This window comes from Meles meles, chromosome 6, assembly GCF_922984935.1.
Source record: "Meles meles chromosome 6, mMelMel3.1 paternal haplotype, whole genome shotgun sequence".
NCBI lineage: Eukaryota > Metazoa > Chordata > Mammalia > Carnivora > Mustelidae > Meles > Meles meles.
The window spans coordinates 48,139,703-48,165,188 of NC_060071.1; the positions used below are offsets into that span (position 1 = coordinate 48,139,703).

Here is a 25,486-nt window from a genome sequence, read left to right on the forward strand (position 1 = left end):
ATCTTCACTCTCTGTCAGACCCGCCTTGTGGCATTCTTTGACCACTGCCATCGAACCAGAATGATGAGGAACGCAGAGCTGGATGAGGAACTGGCTGAACTCCCTGCATTCCAGACAAAGTGGTCCAGGCAGACCCCTCCGTAGAGTGACATTACATAAACCCTCATCTTTGGCCGCAAACTCAAAAGGGCCTAACAACACACTCTATGAGACTCAAAAGTGCTTTTGGGAGCTGAGTTCTACACAGACCACTAAGCCTCCGTGTTATTCTGTTTGCTTCCCAGATCCCTTCTCAGCCCTTCCCTGCTCTGGTCGGGATCTGACCTAGCACTGCCATTAGATGGGGAAACCAGGATCCTACTCTTTTGAGGACCCCATTCTGGCTCTCTCTGAAGTCTGTGGGACCAAGAGGACATGGCCTTCTAGAATCTGTAGATCTCATTCCTGTCCCATCTAGCCCATGCTCTGGGCACCCAGCATCTTACCATTCCCTGGAGCCTACCTCCTGCTTTGACTTTGTAGCCACAGGGCCCTCCCTAGGCCCTAAGAAGGGGTCGGATTAGCATGTCTCCTATTTTCCCACTTACTGACCCCTCTGAGTCTGCCCCCCCCCCCCCCGCTCCCATCTGGATTGGTTTAGAAACTCTGCCACTTTCTTTTTCAAATCCTAGTTCTAGGTGCCTTTGGGACAGACTGGAAAACATAATGTGCCCTAGAGAAATGCAGGCTGACTTCCAAACACGTGTGTGTACGTGCACGCACACATACACACAGACTTATTTGTATTTTGGCAGGAAAGAAAGCAGAAAGACCTGAGCAAGCAAGATGAATGCCAAGTCTCAGCTACTCCACACTTCTCAACACTTGCCCAGATTAGACAAAGATGGTGAACGTGGCAGCCCGTGGCAAAGTAGGGACAGACTGACATGTCTTCAGGAGAGGGGACAGGAGAAGGTCAGTACCTCAGAAACCCATGCCTTTCTCTGTTATCTTACCGGGTCTCTTTAACCAGAAGCTTCCGAATGAAGTCCTTGGCCAGCTCGCTGGTCTGGCTGAAGAATTCCTCGTCAAAGTCATAACTCACGGCTGTGATATTTGCTAGCGTTTCCTGCTTCGTGTCTCCCAGGAAAGGGGATGCTCCACTTAGGCTGAATACAGAGAGAGGGAATGTGTGACTGTAGGTGAGTAGAGGGAGTCAGGGTGGAGGGAGTCAGGGAACCCTGACTCGTAGTATTGCATGGGGATGGGAAGCTGCCGGCAGCATTAGCTGCCCGCTCTGGGCAGCCAGTCAGCAGCCTTCTCGACTAACTGAGTCCGACTCAATCTACTTCATGGAGCTCCCAGTAAGTACGTGATAGAAACTGTCTCCCAGGAACTTGGAAGAGGAGGGGAGAAAACACAGCCATGACTCTTCGTAATCCCAAGCAAAATAAAACAATATAACAGAAGACCTGACGAAGGTCTGGGGGAGCACAGGACAGAGGGGACACCCAGTGCAGGCTCCACGGCGGAGCTGACATTAGTATCAGCTGTGTCTTGAAGAAGGAAGAGGTTGTCAGCAGTCAGGGCAGATGAAGTCTTCTAGACTAAGGGAGCATCCTGAGCCAAGCCTGAGAGGTGTGGAAACAGATGGGCCATTAGGGCCGGGAAGGGTATGTGAGGTTCCTCTGCAGGGTTTGTCAAGAATGTGTCATTCAGATAGTGACTCCCAAATCTACTGTTTCCTGACTCATATTCCAGCTTATGGGATACGTCTCCCTAGATGTGTCATTGTCACTGTGCCCTAACCTCGCTCCATGAGCTCCCTGCCTTGATGAATGATGTCACTCCACAGATGCTCCCAAGCTAGAACACAGGACTCACCTCTGACCCGTCCATCCCTTTCTTCACCACGTCTACCCAGCCTTCAACTCTTGTCGGTTTTACCTACTAAATATCTCCTGAAGTCCATCCCCATCCCCACAGTCGCTTTCTTGGCACAATGGCAGCAAGGTGCACTGGGAAAATTTTGCTATTTCAGACCAGGATTTGAATCCCAGCTCCACTACTCAATAGCTGTGTGAACCTAGGTAAGTTACACAACCTCTCTGAGCTGCAGTTTCCTTCTCCATAAAATGAAGAAAATAAAAGCCTCCACCTCACATGATTGTTATAAAGAGTAAATAATACGCTAACAATGCTCCAGGCAGTCTTGCCCATACTAAGCGCTCTGGAATCAGTGGCCATGATTTCTGTCTTTGAACACAAAGAACCTTCTATGACTCCCCATTTTCTACAGGATCACATCTAAACTCCTGAGCAGGACATCAGAAGTTAGTCCCTACCACCTCCTCAGTACACTTCGCCACACTTACCAGGCACACTGTTTCCTTCCTTAGCAGATAGCCCTTGCCTCCCTTTCCACCTGGAGAATTAATCTCATTCTGTACAGCCCAACTCCAGTGAATCGCAGTCTCTCCTTCGTTAAATCTTCCACAGCCCCAGCAAACCAGTGCCTCTCCCAGCTATGTCTCACAGAGGCGTGTTCATACACCCAGCATGACTTTGGTCCCACCGAGTGCGACTTAGATGTGTGGTGTCTCTCCCGACACGGGGAGCTCCAGGCAAGCAGGGCAGACCTCCTTCATGGCAGCATCCTGAGTGCCTGGCCCAGAGCCCACCATGGAGCAGGCACCCAAGAAACAAGAAACTGTGTGGGACTCAAATGGGCTGCAAGAAGGCTATGTGTCTGGTACACACTCAAATTCCTCAATATTTCAGTATGGAAACCAGAGTTCTAAAAAAAAAAAAAAAAATCAAGGTTTCGAGAGCCATCGCAGAATCTGGAAACATGGAGCAATGGATCCAGTTCTCCTCTGTGTCCAGTTCCTCTGGAGCTTTTCAAAAAAATACTGATCTCCAGGGGCCCCTGGGTGGCTCAGTCCTTTAAGTGTCTGACTCTGGATTTCGGCTCAGGTCATGATCTCAGGGTCCTGGGATGGAGCCTTGTGTGGGGCTCTGTGCTCAGCACAGGGGAGTCTGCTTGAGTCTCTCTCCTTCCCTTCTACCCCTCCCCCCACTTGTGCTCTCTCTGAGAAATAAATAAACCTTAAAAAAAAAACCTGATTAAAAAATACTGATGCCCAGACCCCATCCCTAGCAATTCTGATGTAATAGCTCTGCAGGGGGCTGAGGGCAGTGGTAGGTATCACAAGGTCTCATGTGCAGCCAGGATCGCGACCCTCCACATTGTAGAGAGCTCCCAGGCTGTGGGCTGCTGGAAAAGTCAGAGAACTGGCGGAGAGGGGTGCTGGGTGCTGACGCCCCCACATCACTTCTGGCAGCCACTAGACTCTGACCCAGTGTGCCCTAAAAATAGCACGTTCCAGGTGCACGGTCGGGGAAAAGTGTGGGAAAGCCCCACTGGAATGAAGACCTACTAATCAGTCAGAGTTGCCCGGGGAGTTTGCACGTGTCTGCTTCCTTAACCCGCACAGCACACCCTCGGGCAGGAAGTTTGAGATTCCTATTTTCCTGAGGAGGAAAACAGGCCCAGAGGTTAAGTATCTGCCCAAGGCCACACAGATCGAAAGTGGCAGGTTCCCTGCACGGGGGCTACACAGGAAATGACTGCTTGAGCAACTTCATACTTCGGGGCTGGGAATGAGGCTCTGGGGAGAAACGAGAGAGGCTGTGAGAGCTGGGGAAGGCAGGGGTGACCAGGGAGGAAGACGCGGGGTCAGGGAAGGCATGGCCGCCGGAGGGCTGGAGCAAGGCTTCTGGGTGAAAGCTGACTTTCTCACGGACATGCAGCCCGGGTGAGGCCGAGAGGGGGATGCCGGGCAGCAGTGGAGATAGGGACAAGGCTCAGCCTCCACGCTGGGGCCAAGTGTCCCAACCGGAGCTGAGAGCACAGACGGCCAGGTGTGAGGTGGGGATCGAACACATCTGGCTCACAGTAAATGAGTAAATGGGGAAAATCAGTAAATTCAGTCTGCCTGTCTGCCTGCCCCTCTCTGAGTCCTCCCAGGTCCCCTTGATCCAAGTGAGGTCGGGGTCCCGGCATCAGGGATACTTACAGGATGTAGGTGATGACGCCTATGCTCCTGCAAAACAAAGAACAGGCCAGTCAGAGCCACACGGCTCTGACCCCAGCCCAGCAAGGACTCCTCTGCACGGTCCCCAGGGGATGTGGTCACCTGCCCCTTCACGGCGGCCTAAAGATGCCATCTCAAGTCCATGGCCCTCTCGGTCCCACTCTTCAGCAGCAGCCTGGAATGTTTGTGGAGTCACTGAGCTCTGGACATTCAGTCTAAGGACCCAAGTTCAGAGTCCTGCACTGGCAGGCTGTGACTGGGGCAAGTCCCTTATCATCTCTGAGCCTCTTTCTCCTCCTAAAAGGAGCATAATAACTACTCACAAAACTGCTAGAAAACCAGGCAATCAAGGTATCGGCCCCTATCAGGCACTGTTCAGTGAAATGAGTCCTGTCTGTGCAGAAAATCCTCTACAGTACCCCTGGGCCCCACACCGTGGTTAGAGCCTAAAAGGCTCTGGACAGTCACTTGGTTGATTAACGGAATGACCTATTATTACTATTTCTTTATAATGACTGTGCCAGGCCTCAGGGCTGATTCTGCACCTACAGCCTCGCCTCTCCCCTTGTCCCTGCCTCGGCCATGTTCTAAGTGGCCTCAGGTCCGGGCCTGGCTGCCTCCGGCTGCCAGGGCCGTGGGCCCAGCACACGTAGAGCAGCCAGAGGCTCCAAATGTGTGGAGAAAGGGGTTTTCATGGTCGAGGGGAATGTCAGCCAGAGCCGGGGTCTGAGGCATGCTGACCTTGAAAGGATCCCTAAGGCGCTGAGATGGCCTGCACAACTTACCACATGTCAGCCTCCAGTCCCAGGGGCTCGTAGTTCACAATTTCTGGAGCTGAAAGAAGCCAGATTGAAGAATCAGCAGGGGAATGAAGATGAGAAGATAAGTCTAGAGAGAATTTTAGGGTGTTTGGTGACAAATGTCTTCCTCCTGAATCCTCACTAAGGAAAAATCAGAGCAACAGATGGAGATAATTCTGGGTCTAAGAATCTTGAGAGATGAAGTTGCCTGTTACTCTGGTGGGAAGCTTTTACACAGAGGCCTTGATGGTGGGGGAGAGGAACACCCTGAAGAGGAAGCGCAGGGTGGCGTGAGGAAGACGCAGGAAGAGGAAATGGGGCCTAGCAACAAGGCCTGCTTTAGAACCCTCTGGTGAAACCAGGCAGGTCAGCACTGGAAAGTGATAATGAAGAAAAGAAGGCAGAAAGGGAATCCAAATCCCTGAGTCTGGTCTGAAAGAGGGGCACCTCCCTACTGAGGAGAATGAAGACATTCTGGGGCCAATGAGATGGTGAGCCTGAGGTGCCCAAGGGGCATCCAGACAAAGATGTCCTGGGAACAGGAGAGGGAGACAGAGCCGTCAAATCTGAAGTCATCGTACAGGTGGAAACAGGAGATAGGTGGATGATGTGGTGACCAGGAGTGGGTGCAGGGTCTAGGAAAAAAGATTCTACCCAGGACAGAAGAGGGCCGAGTGCTGCGTGAAGATCAAACAGACGAGCACTTGGAAAGTGAGTAGTGTCTAGAGAGTGATGGGATGGTAGACGTCGAGATAAGAGTGTAGATGACACCTTAAGAAAGCTTGGCCATGAAATGGAGGAGAAAGAGAGGTGAGTAGCTAGAGAAGAGAGAGGGGCTGAGCCTGTCTGATCATAATGGAAAAAAGGGAGAGAGCAGGAAAGGCTACATTTGTTCATCTAGAACAATAGCAAACCCACGGCATCTATGGGGTGTGCCCACCTTCCCACCACTCTACTTCAAGACAAAGGGAAACAATTTCCTGCTTATTTTTTAGCTTCTTAAAAATGATGTCTTACTGGATATGATGTAGTCACCGCCCCCCACCCCAACATTATGCTTTTAGCGTTCACTCAGGGTTCATCCATGGTCTTTCTTTTTCACTACTATGTAGTAGTCCACTGTGCAAACATATAGCATCTTCCCCTCAGTGATCATTTGGATGGTTTCCACTTCTTTTCTTATCAGAAGAATACTGTTATGAACTTTTTGCACACGTTTCCTCACAAACACAAAAGATGTCCTCTCAGACAGTGATTCAAGGTGCGGTCTGAAGACAGTGACTGGTCCAGACACAGTAGGTACAAAAATTGGGAATAAGCATTTAGAAACTCACAGAGCAACTTGGCGTTGCCATGACATTCAAATTGTGATAATTTTTCTAGGGATTTATTTTTCCAGTATCTTACTGAAAAAGCAGTCCCGGACAGATTGAAAACACTTTTTTTTTTCAGTCTTTCACCACAGAGAGTTTGAGAAACACAACTCACTTTCCAGGCTTGTCTGCTTGATATGCTTATACACTCACTGCTGTCCTCTGTGTGCTTTTATTGGTCCATTTTCTTCTGTGCTCTTCTTCTTTCTTGTTTTTTTTTTCTTTGATAGTTTTTAAAATTAATTTTCTTATTGTTTCCCCCTCTACTTATATATATATATTTTTAAAGATTTTATTTATTTATTTGACAGAGAGAGATCACAAGTAGGCAGAGAGGCAAGCAGAGAGAGTGAGAGGGAAGCAGGCTCCCTGCCGAGCAGAGAGCCTGATGCGGGACTTGATCCCAGGACCCTGAGATCATGACCTGAGCCGAAGGCAGTGGCTTAAACCACTGAGCCACCCAGGCGCCCCTCTACTTATATTTTTGTAATGGCCACCCTTGAGACTTTAGGATGGCTATCTAACAAATTCTAACATAAAGCAGTGTTTTGACGTTCTTCTAACAATACAAGAACCTTAAAACACTCATTGTAAGCCCTCTGTCCTAATATCATTTTCCTCCATTTTTAGTTCTTTTTTTAAACCCCACAAACATTATCATCATTATTTTATTTTTATTTTTTAAAAGATTTTATTTATTTGACAGAGAGAAAGATCACAAGTAGGCAGAGAGGCAGACAGAGAGAGAGAGGAAGGGAAGCAGGCTCCCCGCTGAGCAGAGATCCCGACGCGGGGCTCGATTCCAGGACCCTGAGACCATGACCTGAGCTGAAGGCAGAGGCTCCAACCCACTGAGCCACCCAGGCGCCCCTATCATCATTATTTTAAACAGAGTTTATATTTGTCTAATGTTTACTCATTTCTTTGCTCCTATTACTTCTTGCATTGAGACTTTCCCTCAAAAGGTCATTAATTCACAAGCACATCTTTGGTAGTTCTAGTAATACATGCTTGTTGGTGGTTAATTATTTCATGGTTTCCCTTTCTTGTTGTTCACTTTTGATTTTTGTTCTTTGCTGTGTTTTGTCTAAATCGTTTACCCTCTTTCTTGAAATATAACATTCCTGGGTATGCAGTTAGGGGTTCTTTTTTTTTTTTTAGTATGTAATTGACTTTATTAAGCAATTCATGAATCAATCAGCATCCCACCTAGCAAGTAAAGGGATGCTCCCTAATTACTGTTTTTTTAATTTTTCCTCAGTTCTTGGAAGATAATATTCTATTGGACATTGGTTTCCATTGTTGTTTTGAGAAGTATGCTGTCAGTCTACTTTTTTAAAATTTGTTTTTGATTGATTGATTGGTGATCTTCTCTCTGGCTGCTTTTAAGATCTCTTTGTCTTTGGTACCTTATAGTTTAATTGTAATGTTAACTACAGTATAACTATAATGGATTTATTTTTATTGTTTTCTGTTCGATATACATTGTCCTTTTTGTAGCTGGGCGTGCATGTTTTTACAACACTTCTGGAAATTCTCAGCCATTTTCTTCAAATGCTGCTCCTCTTTTGTCTTCATTCCCTCCTCTGGGATTCCAAACAGACCTATGTTAGTTAAGCTTTCCATTTTACCCTCTTATACTTGTCCTCTATTTCATATTTTCGTGTCTTTGTCCTTCATTGGTATTCTAGCTAATTATTTTTTCAGCTCTGCCTTTCAATTCTCCAATTTTCTCTTCAGCAGTGTAAAACATGCTGTGTAACTCATTCACTGAATTTTAAATTTCTAGGCGTATATGTTAAATCTCTCAAAATTCTATCTGGTTCTTTCTAGAATTTGCCTGGTTTTTTGTTTGTTTGTTTGTTTGTTGCCTGTTCATTTTTGACAGCCTCTTGTTGCTCATTCGTGTGTTTCTTTTATTTCTATACATTCCATTTATTTTATAGTCAACCTCTGATAATTTCAGCATCTTATGTCCTCCGATGTCTAAGTCTTGCTGGTCTCTCATTGAAATGCTGATACACACACTTTAGGAGAGGTCTTCTTACTGAATTCTTTTGCTGCCCCAAGACCCAGCTCTAAGTTCATTTCACTGGGCTTTAGAGGTGGGGTTAGTGGTGCTGGAGGAGTCACTACACTCAAACATTTCTCTTATTTGCTATGGGTCCAGAATTTCTTTAAAAAGAATATTTTCCAGGGCGCCTGGGTGGCTCAGTGGGTTAAAGCCTCTGCCTTCGGCTCAGGTCATGATTCCAGGGTCCTGGGATCCAGCCCCTCATTGGGCTCTCTGCTCAGCGGGGAGCCTGCTTCCACCCTCCTCCCCCACCTCCATCTGCCTCTCTGCCTACTTGTGATCTCTGTCAGTCAAATAAATAAATAAAATCTTTTTTAAAAAAAGAGTGTTTTCCTCAAGAATCCAGTTTTGTAGCAGGAAGGCTTTTGGAAGACTGGATCCACTACACTCCTAGAGGCTGACAGTAGTTACTTTTCAACACTGTGCCTCAGGTTCAAATTTCAAAGGAATGGTGAGAGTAGGACAAGTGATTATAACCCTGTTTCTCAGGAGTCCTGGGTAAAGAAAGTCATTCTTTTTTTTCTTCTAAACATTTTATTTATTTGACAGAGAAAAATCACAACTAGGCAGAGAGGCAGGCAGAGAGAGAGGAGGAAGCAGGCTCCCTGCGGAGCAGAGAACCCGATGTGGGGCTCGATCCCAAGAACCCTGGGATCATGACCTGAGCCGAAGGCAGAGGCTTTAACCCACTGAGCCACCCAGGCGCCCCAAGAAAGTCATTCTAATTTGGACACAGACCTAGAGAAATCACCCTATATATCTGTAAGGTACAAACAAAACCAGTTTTGGGCTAGAGCTGGGTCATACGGGCTCACCAGAGTCCACTATGGGCATCTCTTCCCAACTCTGAATTCAGTGACCAGTTAAAATTGGTAGCTTAAAACTGGCAAATGCTATAAATTAGGGTTGTGTTTTGTGTTGAGACCCAGTTGTTAGACTTTTAACAGCATAGCAGTGGAAAAAAACCCTCCACAGTGTGGCCTACTCCTCAATATCCCACTCACATGGCTAGTCTGATGGGAACTCCCTGTTCCATCCAGAGTGGACAGTGAACCATCCCCAATAAATGCACTAATTCTGGCCCTACCCCCTGCCATAAATGACTGAACCTGGGATGTGCTCCTCCTCTACCCTGACTCTGTCCCCATCCCTCTTCAGACACTTCTCTGGCCCATAACACCAGCCATTTGTCTCTCTTTGACTCAAGGGCATGACTGATCCCACTGACTCTGCCAGACTGGACATCTTATTTGAACAGTCTTCCAGAGATAACTTCATCATTCACTTTATAATTAATCATATGCTGTCTTGTGTCACTTCTTCCACTCTTGCCCTGAATTTCTAGTTGAACCATTTACTGTTGATTAACACTCGGTTTGATACATATACGCATTTTACCACACACGTGAATAGTGGACAGCAACTGCTATCTTGGACAAAGTTTAAGAATAGATGTCTTGTGCCCCAGGTTCAAGTTGGTTGTGCCACCAGCTCATTGTGTGACCTTGGATGTGTCATTCTGAGTGTGCCTCCTTGCCATCACTGTGTCCCCAGTACCTCACCAAACATCTGTCATAAAGTAGATGAAGAATAACCATTGGTTGACCTCAACTGACATCCTGTAGCCTTCCAATTCCACACTTGTTAAACTAGATTGATGACCCAAACAGATCCTTCCAGCACTGCTACTTGGTGGTTTGATGTCTTGTTTCAACAACTACATTGCACGCCCCCTGGGGGCAAGATCTTTTTAGAAAGACAACTCAGTGTAACCAAAAGAGCACAGGCTTTGATGTTAGATGTATCTACATTTGAATCTTAGCTTTACAACTGACTCGTTGTTTTGCCGTGAACAAAGCATTTGATAGAGAAAATAATTAAATCTGCTTTATGAGGTTGTTTGAAGATTAACTGAGATAATGTTTGTAGGACCCCCAGCATAGTACCTGGCACACAGCAATGTTCCCCTACCCTGGGGTCTCTGGGTCCTTGACAGCACCCTTCTAGAAGAGCCCTTAGCACTGGCATGTGTGACCCGAAAATCCATCAGAAGGGATGATCTGACACATTCTGTTTTCCTTTTTGATTAGACTGTGGTCAGAAGTTTCCACCTCCAGGTTTTGGGGAGACCATGCCCTCCCTCCATTTCCAAGACCACTCCAACTCCCAAAGCAGAGAGAGACAGTGGTCCTTGATTCTCATTCCTCTCCCCTCTTCAAGGCTGCCTCTCTAGGATCCCCAACCTGCAGTCCCAGTCCCATGAGGGGGCTTCTGGGGCCTGAGCCAAGGCTGAAAGAACGAGAGGGAAGACACAGCTGCCCGAATAAAGGCCAGGCACACAGGAGAGGTGAGTGGGTAGATCTGGCATTTGGCAGATGATTTCCCTTTTCCTTTTCAGGAAATCAAAAGCTGCTCCAGAGAAACTTGAGTTTATGGGAATGCCAGAGGGCAAGTTAATTTTAAATCTTCACAATAAATTCAATGAAGAGCAGGGGGTGGGGCCAGCTGGCGGAGGGTTTGGCTCTGCAAAGGCCTGTAGCCTTTTCTGGCCTCCCCCTCCCACTGGGTGCTCAAAGCCAACACCCTTACCCAGAAAACCCAGGACATTTCCTTCCCCACCCATTGTATTTCTAAGGGGGAGGGTCTCCAAGGCACCATCTCTCAGCCTAGAGACCACAGCCCTAGACACAGGGTTTGTTCCCAGAGTTTCTCTACCTTTGGATCCCAGATGCTTAGGTGGGAGAGAAGCAGGCCTAAAACTCACCAACAAATTCTGGCGTCCCAAAAATGTTCTTAAATTCAACTCCATCTTCTATTTCATGGGCCAGGCCAAAGTCAATCAGCTTGATGTGTGGAATGGGAATATTCTTGTCTAACAACATAATGTTTTCTGGCTGGAGAACAAAAAGAAAAAAAGAAAAAAGAAGGAAGGAAAGGAAGGAAGAAAAGACATTAATTAAAGCCCTGTTTTGTGTTTTCACTTTGGGGTTAGGGTGGGGTTTGGTGTTCTTTTTTAGGAGACTCAAACTCTTTATTGGTTTTGCATCGTCTTTTCCTGTGAACTCAAAAACAGGCACAGCGCTGAGGGCAAGGCCTGGGTTGCACCAAACCTGGTGTTCACAGCAGAAGGGGAGACCTTAGCTTGGTCCCATTTCTGTCTCTGAATGGCAGATCCCTTTAATGCAGTGCCTCTGTTTCCCGATCTGTTAAATGGGGCCAGGGAGAAACTTGTAGCATCTCCTGTAAACAAAACCACCGCCCCTGTGTGAGGACAGGACGGGTAGGAGCCTCGCAGTCTAGCCTCGGTTTACACTTGGCTTATTCACCTCTGTCTTCCTGACCACCTCTTTCCCCCGGCTGGCCAGCTTCCTGTTGACAAACTCCCCTCCTCTGGACTAACTGTGTAGCTCACACTTCTCTTTGTGTCTAACTAATTTTGGCCCTCGGCAGGACACGGGAAAAAAATGCACCTGATTTCCGGGACCATGCCAGCTGCCCAGGCTGTCTCCAGGGTCAAAAACGGCTGTCAGACGGGATACAACCTTGCCGGGACGCGTCAGCAGGGGCCTGGTCCTGCCCTGGCCTCACACGCCACAGGCTCTCAGTGAGGACAGAACAGGAGCCTACCCTTCTTGCTCCCACCCGGCGGTCCAGAGTCCACAGTGGGGGAGCAGGTCGCTCTGCTTCACCACGTCCCATCCCACTCCCTACCATGATGGTCTTGGACTCCATTCCAAGTGGAATGTCCTAAAAACCTCCATCCGCACCAAAACATCAAATGTCACAGCCGCATATTCATAACAGTCTCTTCTCAAAGTGAAAACAAGACGAATGTCCATCAACTGGTGAATATGGTATATCCATGTATACTAGTCTACCATAAAGAGGAATGAAGGAAAAGAAAAAAATAAAAAAGGAATGAAGTATTGATATTTCAGCATGGCTGAACCTTGCAAGCATCCCACCGGGGCACCTGGGTGGCTCAGTCAGTTAAGGGTCTGCCTTCAGCTCCGGTCATGATCCCAGGGTGCTCGGATCGAGTCCCACATCTGGCTCCCTGCTGAACGTAGAGTCTGCTTCTCCCTCTCCCTTTGTCCCTCCCCCCACTTGTGCTATTTCTCCCTCTCTCTCTCTCTCTCTGTCAAAGAAAAAAATAAAATCTTTTAAAAAAGAAAAAGAAGGGCGCCTGGGTGGCTCAGTGGGTTAAGCCGCTGCCTTCGGCTCAGGTCATGATCTCAGGGTCCTGGGATCGAGCCCCACATCAGGAGCTCTGCTCTCTGCTTGGCGGGGAGCCTGCTTCCCTCTCTCTTTCTCTCTGCCTGCCTCTCCGCCTACTTGTGATCTCTCTCTCTCTCTCTCTCTCTCTCGCTGTCAAATAAATAAATAAATAAAATCTTTAAAAAAAAAAAAAAAGAAAAAAAAAACCTTAATGCCAAGTGACACACTCAGTCACAAAAGACCATGCGTTGTAGGATTCCACTGATACAAAATACCCTGACTAGGTAAATCCGTAGAAAAGGAAAGTGGATTAGTAGTTGCCTGGGACTGGAGGGAAAGGGGAGTGACTGTAAATGGGTAACAGGACCTTTTTTTTTTGAGTGACAAAGATTTTCTTTTTTTTTTTTTTTTAAGATTTTATTTATTTATTTGACAGACAGAGATCACAAGTAGGCAGAGAGGCAGGCAGAGAGAGAGGAAGGGAAGCAGGCTCCCCGCGGAGCAGAGAGCCCGATGTGGGGCTCGATCCCAGGACCCCGGGATCATGACCTGAGCCGAAGGCAGAGGCTTTAACCCACTGAGCCACCCAGGTGCCCCTGAGTGACAAAGATTTTCTAAAATTGATTTCGGTGTTAGTTGCACAACTTTATAAATTGTACACTTTACATGGGTGAGTGGTAAAGTACGTGACTTGTTATCTCAATAATGCAGTTTTAAATAAATAAAGGTAAATAAATAAATACATGTTTAAGAAAATCAAGTGTCCCTATTTCTCGAAGTCCTGAAGAATTTCCTTGTGCCTTTGCTCATGTGATTTGAGCTACCTAGAAAGCCTTCTGCTTGATCTGCCCATCAAAATCCTAGCTGGGCTTCTAAGTCTAACTCAACTCAGCTAGTCTTAAAAGCTTTCCTCAAAGGGAGGAACTGAGTACCGCCCCCCATCCCCTGCCACACACACACACCCACACACAGCCCAGAAATGAATTCTCCTCCCCAGTCCCCTTGGTGCTTATTTTAACCTTTTGGTTATGACATTTGTCACACTCTCCTTTGCTCACGGTCCTTGCTGTCACTGTCCTAGCTCCTCTACTGGATCCTCAGCTGGAGGGAGGATTGGGGTCTTTGCTTGTTGACCCCTGCAGTGCAGAGCACAGAGGCTGGCAGGCTGAGGGTGGTCCTAACTGTTAGTGGAACTGATTCTCAGTCTGGCTCAAAGACACTCCAGATGCCACATCCCAAACTTTCTGGCTCCCTGAAGTCTCTGAGACCTCATGTCAGAATGGCTGGAAACTTTCATCCAAGGGAGCTGGCTGAGGCCTCCCCTGACTTTGAAAATAAATAATACATTCCCTTTTGCTTTTTTTTTTAAAGCTTGTTTATCCTTTTTCCCCTCTGGAGATTTCTCTCCACTTTATTTTGAAAATGTGTCAAAGTCCTTTCCCAAGGCAAAGCAGGGCCTTTGGCCCTGCAGAAAGCAGAGTAGGGACAGGGGAGGTCAGGAAATAGGACCCGGACAGATGGCCCCACTCCAGTATCCCCAGTACAGCCCTCCAATGGCTGCCCATGGACTCCAAGTGTCCTGGAACCCCATTCAAGGAGCTGTGCCCTCCCCACTGCCCACCATCACCCCGACGGGTGGGGGCGGGGAACTTCTCCTCCCCCCATTCCACCATAATCTTTAGTCACATTATTGGGAACTTCCCCTCCTCTCCAGGCAATGGCCCTGAGGCTTGTCTCTGGGACAAGTGTCAGGGCCCGAGGCTTCCTGATGAGCAGTGTGCTCAGGCCGCAGCCCACGCTACATGGTGACAGGAGCTGTAGCGGACAAATGCAGTCATGCCAGACTCCCAGAGATGACCCCCAGAATTATGGGGCAGCAGGAACTGGGTGGGGAACAACATGGAAGAAGGAAGAACCATGTGAGGCTGAATTCTCCCAGGCAGCACTGCTCTGAGAGGTGAGAAGCATCCTTCCCTTATGGCCTCTCACCTCTGCCACCCACAGTCCGGAGAAACAGCCTCTCCACCGGCTTGTGAAAACCTCAGGGCCAGGCCACGTTTTCTCACCCGAGTACTGCCTGGCCTCACAAGTTCTTATCCAGCCCGAGAACCTAACACACAGCAGGTGACTTCACCCCCACTTGGAACATTCTTCCTGCACAGTCCCGATCCCCAACCTGCTTTATTTCCTCTTCGCATTTCAGTAAAAATAGTCTCTCCTCCAGAAGGCTGACACGTGGGCGCACACATTCCACCCCCCCGTCCCCATAACACCCCGTGCCTCCCCAATTCCAGCGTCTCCTCCCCCGTCTCAAGGTGACAGCTTACTTCTCTGTCTCCCCACACCGAGCGACAAGCTTCCTGAGAGTTTTGTTCCTCTCCTTGCTACAGAGCCTGGCATCCACCAGGTGCTCAGTAAATGTCCGTGGAGTGAGGACAGCTGTCATTTGGCTGCACTGTGTTAACCAAGCACATGACACACTTTACACCTCATCAACCCCCCCCCCCCCCCATCTTATACAGTGGATGCCATCATTCCTCGGTTTCAGAAAGAGAAACCAAGATCAAAAGACTGACTTGTGAAGACAAGGCTTAAGCCTCTATCTGCTGGACTGCAAAACTTCTGCTCCTAACAATAGAGGAAAGGATCTTTCTTCCCTGGGGCTCAAGTGTCCTGGGAATCTCTCCCAGGGAGAAGTGGGAATGCTGCTTGGGAGTGGGAATGCTGCTGGCAACGTAGGGCAGCCTTGTACCCTGGCACAGCGGGAATGTTCTGCTGGGTGGGCAGGCCCTGGACTCCCGTTCTGTCCTCCATCACTCACACCCGGGCCCATTTGGACCAAATGTACTTTCAGGTTCAGACCTGCCCTGACTGGGAGTAAACAGGAAAATAGCTCCTATATCTGTAGCTCCTCTTGCTTTCAGAAGGGCTTCCTTCTCGCTATCCCAGACTCCATGAACCCAACCTGATGCCACCCAGGAGGCAAGGCAGGGGCTGGCATCTTCTTATCAATTTCCAAGGCAAGCAGCTTACAACGGCTCCACGTCCTCTTTGCAACCGCTCTCAGGGGTAGGCACTGTCAACATCCCCACTTCACAGATGACGAAACAGGGGCTCAGGGGGCTAAAGCACTGGCCCAAGGTCCAACACCTCATAATGGCAGAGTCTTGGGGTGGGTTTCCCAGGCAGTCCAGGCCCTGCTTGCCACATCACCCAGTTTGGTTAACTACCTTCAGTGGTCCCATTGACCAGGAGAGAAAGCTCAAATGCCCTGCCTGATATTTGAGGCAATGAGGCTCTGCGTTCCATGCCACCTTCCCAGCTTCATCACCCCTCACTTCCTTGCACCTGCCCCACCTCCCAGGTGGCTACTACCACACCCAGAGAGACAGCTCAGTTCCATCCTTTGCTCTGGCTTTTCCCCTTGCCTGGAATGCCTTTCCTACTCCTCTTCACACTTTCAGGGACTATGCCTCAACCCCACCTCCTTCTACTGCCTTACTTTTCAATGAAGCAGTCCCTGACCTTGGGTTCTAACCCCCTTGGCGCTGACAACGCTTATGAGCAAGTGGTCCTCAGTTGTAGGCTGTCTCTCGTATTGGGACACCGCTGCTCTCCCGGGTGGTGGCCTCCCTGGGAAATTTCAGATCAGTGCTAAGTTTCTTGGCGTCCCCTATAGTATCTTGTGTCCTGCATGTGCCCCTGAAATATGCTGACATGCACTGAAAGAAGTGGGAGTTAGTGGTCCTTCTCTTTCTGCCCTGTGCAAGTCCTCTACCACCCGTGGCGGGAGGGGGGTGCCCTAGGGCACTCCTCCCCATGGGGCCGCTGTAGGGCTGGGTCAGGAGGGACCATGACTGAGGGAGGATCCCCAAGGGTAGCCTGAGGGCCAGCAAAGCAACAGCTCCGCCAAGGGCTTTTTCTCAGCTTCTCTGCTTCCCCCTTCCCAGACAGGGTAGGGCTCTAGAAAAGATCCCGGGCCTGCATACTGGGAAGTTCCAGGTTCACCTCTACCATACAAGGCCATGTGAACTGAAGCATGTCACTTCCTCTCTCTGGGCCTCAGCACCCCCAGTTCTAAAATAGACACTGGATGAGATCCAGAGCCCCTTCGAGCTCTAGCCTCTGCAGTTGCAAGGTGGCACAACATCCCGAGCTGGTTGGGCAAATTCCCACTCCTTTGGGCCCCAAGTAGGACATACGAAAGGCTCAGGTCTCCTGTCTCCAGGTCAGGAAGGAAGAACAGGCCACTGTGACCACAGACTGCTGGGTCCAAGCCAGGCTGCCCTCTGGGGTAGTATGATCCTATCCATCTGTCCTTCTCCAGCTTTATTTGCTTTGACCAAATACTACCCACGCATTTGACATCACCTCCAAAGCATGGCTACAAGGAGGGAATCCTACAGGTGCCACCACTGCCCAGCACAGGGCTTGTGGAGTTGCTACCAGGAGGCGAAACTGCCCTCACCTGTCAAAACAAACCCACCCAGCTCAGCCCACGAGGCAGGCAGCTGTGGGAAAGGCCAACATGCCCCACCATGTCCCAGTGGATTTGATCAGAGGTGCCTGCTATGGCGCTAAACCAGAAGCTGGTCCTCCAGGCAGGACCCACGTGAGTGGGTGATCCCCCCTCCCAAGTCCAGTACAGCAGGTCCCAGAGCCCCTGCAGGAGGAAGGCAACCTCAGAGGGCTATACAGTAAGGTGCAAAAGGCTTGAGCTTAGAGTCAGGTGGGTCTAGGTTCACATCTCAGCTCTGTCACTCACAGTAAAACCTGGTCAAAGTCAATGGACCTCTTGCAGCCTTGGTTTCCCATCTGTAAAATGGGACAATACCTCCACGGCATAGGGCGGTTCTAAAGATCCAAAGAGATGGTCCACGGAAGGACCGATGCCCAGCAAGATTTCAAGTAATGGCAGCTATGTCCATTCATTCCTCTCTGGGATGGAGCAATGACAACAGTTGTCCCCTGAATCCCTGCTGAATCACCTGTGCACCAGTGTAGAATATGCCCTCTCCCTGACCTGCCTCCTGTCCCACGCATCCTCACCCCCATGTCCCCCTACACTGTTCATAGTGTTGAAGCTGCAAGGTCATTAAGTCCCATCATGCTGCCCAGCAGCTCACAGAGGTCAAGAAACTGCCAAGGTCACTGAGCGAGGGGCAGAGCCCAAATCTGTTGACCCCCGCCCAGTGTCTTCTCCAGGTGCCTGTCACTGGGCGAGGCTGCTTAGCTCAGCCGAGCGGGGTACCAGCCAGACAAGGAAGCTGCTTACGAACCTTCATTGCAAATGTGGAGCACAGCCCCAGATTATTCAGGAAGTGCTGGGCAACCTGAGCAAGCAAGGATGCCTGCTGCCAGGCCTCTAGGGGCAGGTTTCCATGGAGATGCAGCAAACTCTTCCCCTGGCACCCTATAGATGAGACCACGGGTAGCCCCTTCCCACAAGCCTCCAGTGTGGCCCATGCACAAGGTCCCCTCCATCTGGCAGTCAAGGCTCTCCTACCTCTGGAAACTCACCCCTCCGCCACATCCCAACCGAACTCCTAATCACCCTTACACCAACCTGTAGTTAGCTCTGCTGGAATGGCCTTTCTCATGAGCTTCTTCCCGTCCCCACTGCCAGCTCTGACACATTCATTCTGAAACAAGTTCCATGACCCTCTCCCCTCCAACACCTCCAACTAGTTGTTTCCCCCCAGCACCTACCTGTTAACCTGACACACCTCTGGCGGCAAATCAACTGCACTATAATTCCTTGTGTGTCCTCTCCCCACCGTCCTGAAGCCCCAGGAGAAGAACAGGGGCCCTGCCTCTCATTTCCACCCCTTGCACCCAAGAGTGGCTGGCATTGTAATTCCTGGGTGCAGGGAATTATTTCCTGCCCGAATGAACAACTAGCACAGTCACATACGCATCTCTTGCACCTTCTGCTTTTAGGGAATCAAGATAGATAATGGCTAAGAGCCTTGGAACCTGGCTTCCAATCCCAGTTTGGCCATTTACCAGTCTGACACTGGGCAAGTCACTTAGGCGGGCAGCTGCAGGTTGCTCACCCATTAGTAATGATGATCCAACTACCTCACAAGGGTTACCAAGAGGTAACCAAGATCAAACAGGACCTTTAAAGTGACCCGTGGCTGTTAGCATCCCTTCTGCGATTATTTCCTTGGTCATGTCTCTTCTTCCCAGAATGAGAGTCTTTATCACCTGCCTTCCTTCTCAGCCAAAATTCTGTCTCCTCCAGAAAGTATCATCTAAATAGCCAGCCTAGTGCTCCTTCCTTCTCCCAGCTTCACACATGTGCAGCAACCTCACCCCACAGCTCCAGTCAAAGCTAAGAGCCCTGTGTGTTCGTCCCACCTTCCTGACCAGATTGCCCAGTTGCAGAGAGCAGGCCTGTTTTGCATGCTCTGTGTTCCTAAAAGCACCCAGCCTGGGGTTTTGGTATAGCACAGCCTATAGCGTTTAGTTTCCAAAGCACTCATACTCATTTGATTTTCATTGTCCAAGGCAGGTACTGTCATCACCCCCATTTTACAGATGAAGTAACTGAGGCTCACAGAGGTTAAGCGCTTGTTCAAGGTAATAAGTAGTGTACCTAAGGTTCAAGCTCTGGTGGACTCCAGATCCTGTGTGCTCTCCCGTCTCTCCTGTTGCCTCCTTCCTCTAGTTGATGCAAGGGAGCCTGCTGGGGTCACCCCTGCCTGCTGCCAAAGTGGGCATGTCCACCTTAGCTCTGGTGCCTCAGCAGCTTCCTGTCCCAGATCCATGTATTTCCCAGAAAACCCACAGAAGTGGCTTCGGAAAGGACCCCAACTCGATTGCATTTGGATTTTTTTTTAAAGGATTATTTATTTATTTATTTATTTATTTAACAGACAAGAGATCACAAGTAGGAAGAGAGGCAGGCAGAGAGAGAGAGAGAGAGGAGGAAGGAGGCTCCCTGCTGAGTAGAGAGCACGATGTGGGGCTTAATCCCAGGACCCCGGGTTCATGACCTGAGCCGAAGGCAGAGGCTTTAACCCACTGAGCCACCCAGGTGCCCCTCGCATTTGGATTTGTTAAACCACAGCTTCTGGCCACACACTCATGGCCTCCTCCTCTGGGAAGGCTGCTGCATGGTTCTGACCTCTCACTCATCCTCACCCCCATGTCACCCCTACACTGTTCACAGTGTTGAAGCTGCACGGGCCCTCAGAGATCATTAAGTCCCATCATGCTGCAGAGCAGCTCAAAGAGGTCAAGAAACTGCCAAGGACACTGAGCGAGCAGAGCCTAAACCTGTCTGGTAAAGCAGAAGGGAAAACCTACTCTAGCTACCCACTCTGTCCCTAGGCTCTGTGACATGGAGAGAAATAAAAATTCACTTTTAAGAGCATTCCAGGACCACTGGCTTTGGACCTTGGGCCAACCAGCAATGTTGGCCCTATGGTTTGTGCCAAACTAGCATTTGGGGTGGGCTTTCCCCACACATCACCTTATTAGATCCTCACAGCCACCAAGCTGTGGATGGCTGGTGTCCCCATCTAACCAGTGAGGAACCTGGACCTAAGTCAAGATATTCTGAGCTCCCCAAGCTGTGCTTTGAGGGTTTCCCTTCTGAGCTAGTTGCCCACTGGAATCCCCTGGGGGACTGCGTTAACAACACCAACCTGAGGAAATCAGTTCACCAGGAGTGAGGCTCCAGTGTTGGTTTTGTAAAGCAAGCTCTCCAAGGAAGTGTGAAGCAGACGGCGCCATGTTTGGGAAACCAGTGCTGCAGAGGGCGCCGGCATCTGACCGACACACGTTAGAATCCCACTCTGTCCTGAGCTAGCTGTGTTGCCCTTGGCGAGGCCCTCACCTCTCTGAGCCTTGGCCCCTGGTCTGCAAAACGGGAATATTACTGTGGTAAGCTTCTAGGAGCCCTCAAGTAACCTCTTCTTTCTATAAAATGGGCATGACGCAGACCCTCCCTCACAGGGTGGGTCTGCATGGATTAAATGGTAAATACGTGCCCAGCACTCAGACAGGAGCCTTCATGTTTTCAAAGTGCCCAGGAACCACTGGCTCCCATTGTTGTCACTACACCACTGACAACAGTCAGCCTGCATATAACACGATCCTGTTTACGAAGTGCTCTCACGTTGTCTCAGAGAGCCAGGGAGGTGCTGGAGCTGGTGCCTACTGGCCCACGACAGCCCAGGAATTGTGTGAGCCAGCTGATAAAGAGAGCCACATTAACTATATTATTTTAATATTAAAATTAAATTTTATAAACTGCTATTGAAATAAGTCAGATGAAAAACAATACTTAAAACTCATTGCTTCCTAATTTTTTAAATCGTATTCCCCCAGTATTCTCGTGCTTTTGAGGTGATCTCTGTCCCTTATCTCTGAATTGGGGAAATCCTAGATAAGGCTATGCTACTGCTCCCCTCTTCCAACTCTGGTCAGTGGCACGTTGGTGCCTTGAAATTATGGGCCGGGGTGGGGGGGATATTGGCACCATGGAAAGTGGCAGTCACTACAGATCAGAACCTGATTGATTATCTTTGTGATTCTAGACTTAAGATGTGCTGGAGAGGGGCGCCTGGGTGGCTCAGTGGGTTAAAGCCTCTGCCTTCGGCTCAGGTCATGATCTCAGGGTCCTGGGATGGAGCCCCGCGTCGGGCTCTCTGCTCAGCAGGGAGCTTGCTTCCCCTTCTCTCTCTGCCTGCCTCTCTGCCTACTTGTGATCTCTCTCTGTGTCAAATAAATAAACTCTAAAAAAAAAAAATGTGCTGGAGAAGATCACTTAATAATGTAGCTGAAACTTAAAAGGGTGCCATGTATGTAGCTGTTGTTTTGTGAACAGCACAGAAACAGAGGACATATATTTTTAGTATTCGGAAACTATTATCTAATCCAGCCAAGAAGTCATTCCAGTCATGGACAAATAAGCAAAGTTCTAACACATGTCTTCGTTGTTTCATTTTTCACCCTACTTGTTAAATTTTGTAGACAAAAATATCAACCAACATTCTGGTCAGAATCACACTTGGGTGAGAACTGCATCCCTAGGCTGGCTCTTGATATAAGAGTTTGGCAGAACCCAAAGGAAATGTTGTATGAGAAAATTGGCGCCCTGGGATTTACCAAAGAAAGTATCATATATTTTTATTGTTTGTAGGTTGTGTTACAAACCTTTACATCATACAATTTATGATAAATGTGTGTGTGTGTGTGTGTGTGTGTGTGTCCATACACTTGATTTCTGGAGATCTGGCTGTTACCAGAATACTACTGCACGGAACCTCAGGCAAGGAGATGCTCAACCCCCAATCTTCTCCTCTTTCTACTTCACCATGCAGCCCCCTGCTGTATCTCGTAAGAGTCACCTGGTTGGCTTAATGCTTCCTGTTGCAGCAAAGTATCTGTATTTCAACTCTTTCATTTTGTTTTCTTTCTTTTTTTTTTTTTAAGATTTTATTTATTTATTTGACAAAGAGAGACACAGCGAGAGAGGGAACACAAACAGGGGGAGTGAGAGAGGGAGACGTAGGCCTCCCGCCAAGCAGGGAGGTCTAATGCAGGGCTCGATCCCAGGACCCCAGGATCACGACCGGAGCCGAAGGCAGATGCTTGATGACTGAGCCACCCAGGCTCATTTTTGTTTTCTTAAAGGTTTTTTGTTGTTGTTGTTGTTGTTGTTGTTTTTAAAGTAATCTCTACCCCCAACGTAGGGGCTCCAACTCACAAGCCTGAGGTCAAGAGCTGCACGCTCCACCAACTGAGCCAGCCAGGTGCCCCTCAACTCTTTTAATTATGCCTCTCTGTAGCTTAATATTTGCCACATTTTGTTCTTTCCCTCCACTATTCAGAAGTTCAGTTTCCTCAGCTCACTCCTTCCAGGGTTACCCTAAGGGGGCCTGGCAGGAGTGGAAAATGCAACCAGCATTTATTTCTAGGGCTCTAGGCTCAGTCTGATGCATGGGGTTGCGATGAAGTAGCCCAATGGGTACACTCTGAGGCTGGGGCACAAGCTAAGCTTGGGATCTGAGGAACAGGAAACAAGGTCTGCCCCTCAAAATACACCGAGAAGGTAAGGCAATCAGAAAAGACTTGTATAAAAGTTCCTACAGCAAAGTAAAATAGAGCACATGTGGGCTCCTCAGGTTAAAATGTAAAGTAGAAAAAAGCATAAGAGAAAACTGTAAAAGTAGTATAGTTACAAGCATCCTAAAATGAACACATACGGACACCTGTTCAAAAGCTGGAGAAAATAGAGCAATTGTTAACAATGGTTGTTTTGGAGTAGAAAGTCTATGGGTAACTTCTTTGCAAGTTTCTGTGTCTTCTATGAGTTACTACTTTTTATGACAGCATAAAAGACCATCCTTCAGTTAAAAAATGCTAAGGGGTACCTTTGGGTCATCCTTTTCCCATTTTCTTGTCATTACTGGCCTACTCTCTCCCAGCTATCCTCTCTGCACTGCCAGAATTTTCTTTCAAAATCAGAAAAAAATCATGTGCATCCATTCATGAAAGGTCTTCTACCAATTATTTATTTTCTTTTTTTTTTTTAAAGATTTTATTTATTTTTTTGACAGACAGAAATCACAAGTAGGCAGAGAGGTAGGCAGAGAGAGAGGAGGAAGCAGGCTCCCTGCAGAGCAGAGAGTCCGATGCGGAGCTTGATCCCAGGACCTTGGGCAAAGGCAGAGGCTTTAACCCACTGAGCCACCCAGGCGCCCTCAATTATTAATTTTCTTAAGTGTGATAATGGTGGTAGGTTGGTAGGAGCCTGACCTGAATCTTGGGAGATGCCTACAGAAGTACCGAGAGTGAAATGTCAGGATGACTAGAATTTTCTTTCACATTATACCAACGTTTTTAAAAATCACATGTATTTTTTATTTTAATTTTCATTTATTTTTTAAATTAATTTATTTATTTGACAGAGAGAAAAATCACAAGTAGGCAGAGAGGCAGACGGGGCGGGGTGGGGGGAGGGAGAAGGCTCCCTGCCGAGCAGAGAGACCGATGCGGGGCTTGATCCCAGGACCCTGAGATCATGACCTGAGCTGAAGGCAGAGGCTTAACCCACAGAGCCACCCAGGCACCCTATTTCAATTTTTATTTAAAATGTTTTTAATTTTAAAAGTATACATGTACTATGTGTACATGTCTGTGTGTAGATATACATATATAAAAATACTTTTATATAAATATACATTTTTTCTTTTGTAAAGAGAGAAGGAGGTAAAGCAAATGTGCCTACATGTCGAATCTAGGGGGAAGGTGTAATGGTGGCCATTGTATTCTTCCAATTTTTCTGATATGTTTTCATAATAAAAAATTTTGAGGGAAAAAGCCTTCCGTGGTCTGCTTTGACAGACCGTGGTCTGGCCTGCACCTTCACAATCTCACCGTGCTCGATCCCGACAGTTAAATCTCTGCCATGACTCGCCTTTGCTTCATGCTGCCAGGTTTTAAGTATGGAAATAGCCTCCTTCTTGTAAGTTCTACTTTCAAATGCATGCACATTTTATAGCAACTAATAAAATATACATTTTTTTAAAATATGAGGAATAACTTATTAGAAATAAACAATGTAACCAGATGGAAATTAACTGTGTGAAGGAGAAATGCATGGCATGGTACAGACCTTTGGATTGTAATATGTCAGAGGCATGGCCCAAGGAAGTAAGAAATTTACGCTGTCGGAATCTGGGGAAAGAAAAGCTGGTGGCACCCAGCTTGGCTTAGTGTTTCCTCATTGGCTGAGTTCAAGCCCCAGCCCTGTCACTTAATACCTGTGTGATCCTGGACTAGTTACTTAACCTCTCTGACTCTCAATTGTCTTGTGTGTAAAAAAAGGACAATACCTTGTACTTCTACAGGTGGCCACAAGGATCAAATGAGAGAACAAATGTATAAGCATGCTATATTCTAGAAAGTGCCACAAACATTCAAAATATTATTAATATCATTCTTATGAAAGCTTGACGAGCAGACCCCATCATGTCACGAACGTAAGAAATAGCTCAAAGGATGGTCAGAGCATCGAGGAATTTGGATTTGGGATACTTTGTTTACAAATTCAAAATTCACTTCTTAATGCTATTTATATAAACCAAAAGCCCCATGAGAATTCTGGGTTCCTGGATTGCATATAATTTCATTCAATCCTCATGGCATGTCCTTTTTGCTGAAAATACCAGTTGGACCTGAAGACGACCTTCCATTTTTGAATTCTCCAGCTGGGTTGAGGTGTAGGGGAGACACACCCATACTCAGAAGGGAAACTCCCAAATCTAAAATAAACACAAAACCACACAAACCCGCCTTTTACAAGACCTTCATTTGTGCTGGGATGGCATGGCAGGGTGAGGTTTCCGGGCAGTACTGAGGGTAAGCCACCATGCAGACGCCATGTCTGAAGGCACACCCGTGCTAGGTGGTACTGAGGGGCAGTCAGCCCTAGGGTTCCTTCCATCCAGGCAAATACAGGGCAACATCATCTACCTTCACCACCCACAACCACCCACATCAATGGGTCTTTCTGGGGTATATTTACAACACACACTGGCGTGGTATTCCCTCTGCTGAGTCAGAGCACTTACCCCTGGAAGTGAAATTTTGCTGGTGAGAGTCATGGTTAGCTTTCATTTCAGGTGGCCTCCCCACTGAGTCCCACCATGGCCATCTCCTAGTAGACGTGGACCCTTGGAAGGCAGGTGCCCTATCGCATTGATGTTTGACACTCTGCTCCTGGGCATAGGACAGTCTCTCAATAAATGTTCACATCATGGGACTAAAACCTGCCTGTAGCCTCTTTTGCATTTTCCAGGTGACATGAAAGGGCCTTTGCCATCCATGCACACATCTGGTCTTACCAAGGCATTCATCCCTTTGTTTACTCATTCATTCTTCGTGTGCCAACGACGGTGCTAGATATAAGCAGCAGAAAGTGAGTGA

General features: G+C 48.1%; 1 protein-coding gene across 8 annotated transcripts in view; it reads right to left on the minus strand.

Moving 5' to 3' along the window:
• The window catches only part of DAPK2 (death associated protein kinase 2), a 127,301-nt gene that overhangs the window by 15,185 nt on the left and 86,630 nt on the right, over positions 1 to 25,486 (minus strand). For all 8 annotated transcript variants that reach the window (XM_046009699.1, XM_046009698.1, XM_046009697.1 and 5 more), the window contains exons 5-8: positions 11,088 to 11,217; positions 4,862 to 4,910; positions 4,059 to 4,085; positions 996 to 1,148 (exon numbers count right to left, since the gene is read on the minus strand). In XM_046009699.1, coding sequence (XP_045865655.1) covers positions 996 to 1,148; positions 4,059 to 4,085; positions 4,862 to 4,910; positions 11,088 to 11,217 — 359 coding nt within the window. The remainder of the gene's footprint in view (positions 1 to 995; positions 1,149 to 4,058; positions 4,086 to 4,861; positions 4,911 to 11,087; positions 11,218 to 25,486) is intronic.